The sequence below is a fragment of the Nannospalax galili genome, unplaced genomic scaffold, assembly GCF_000622305.1.
Source record: "Nannospalax galili isolate Female #2095 unplaced genomic scaffold, S.galili_v1.0 Scaffold22260, whole genome shotgun sequence".
Classification (NCBI taxonomy): domain Eukaryota; kingdom Metazoa; phylum Chordata; class Mammalia; order Rodentia; family Spalacidae; genus Nannospalax; species Nannospalax galili.
In genome coordinates this window covers 1-1065 of record NW_008346058.1, presented here as the reverse complement: position 1 = coordinate 1065, position 1065 = coordinate 1, and the positions used below count along the sequence as shown (strand labels likewise).

General features: G+C 47.7%; 1 gene segment (V, D, J or C); it reads right to left on the bottom strand.

Annotated features, from left to right (window-relative positions):
• Nucleotides 1-247: 247 nt before the first annotated feature.
• LOC103741510 lies at nt 248-742 on the bottom strand (the record flags this gene model as incomplete). The annotated part of the segment is given in 2 exon segments: nt 248-577; nt 664-742. Coding segments are annotated over 2 exon segments (376 nt in total), but the record flags the coding sequence as incomplete, so codon positions are not given.
• Between the last annotated feature and the right edge of the window lie 323 nt (nt 743-1065).

The window sequence follows — 1065 nt, the reverse complement described above, 5'->3', positions numbered from 1 at the left end:
CCCCAAGACAAGGAATGGGGCACGGCCCAAACTCGGAGAAGAGAATGGTGGGTTAGAATTACCCTAGAGAGAGGCCTGCAGGTGGGAGAGAGGCCTACTGCAGGTGGTGCTTCTGGCCAGGCCCAGAAGCAGTGTTCCTGGGGCCCAGAGAAGGCACTAAGTTGGTCTGGATGAAAAGGGTCAGGAAGCAGTATTGGTTCCCCAGGTGTCTGTGGCCCCAAGACCTCCTTAAGGGTTTTTGAACTACTCAGGATGTGGGTTGCCACACTATGTCTTGTACAGTAATATGTGGCTGAGTCATCGCTTCCCAAACTGCTCAGCTCCATGAAGGCTGTGTTGGAAGATGTGTCTGCAGTCAATGTGGCCTTGCCCTGAAACTTCTGATCATATTTTGTATCCCCATTTTCAGGATCAATCCTTCCAATCCAGTCCAGTCCCTTTCCAGGCTTCTGCTTCACCCAGTGTATGTAGGTGCTAGTAATGGTAAAGCCAGAAGCCTTGCAGGACAATTTCACTGAAGCCCCAGGCCTCTTCAACTCAGCCCCAGATTGTTCCAGCTTGATTTGGGAATGGATACCTGTGGAAGGAAAGAACAGTGGGTATCATTATCATCTTGACCTCTGGCCCCTCCTCAGGCCTGATAACAGGGATTGAGTACCTTACCTCTGGATGCTGCCACTAGGAAGAAGATGACCCAAGTCCAACCCATGGTGAAGTCCTGTACACTCAAGGAGTGTGGAGAAGAGGGTGGCAATATAGTGCTTTCAGACATAGGCATCCCTATATTTACCACCACAGACTAAGGTCATTTGCTTATTAATGAGATAGGGTACTTTTTAGATCAAGAGTTGATCCAGTTTGACAGGGAGGAGTCAGAAGATACCTGATCAGGAAACAGCATCATGCTGATGTCAAAGACTTCACCCTGTGTATGAAAATTCATCCTTTACAACATACCCGAGACTTATGCAGATAGAGTCTTCCCAATGTAAATCAAAGTTCCTACTGTTAGGCTGCTTAGAATTAACTATGCTTCATTGATCCATGGGCCACCTGAACATAATA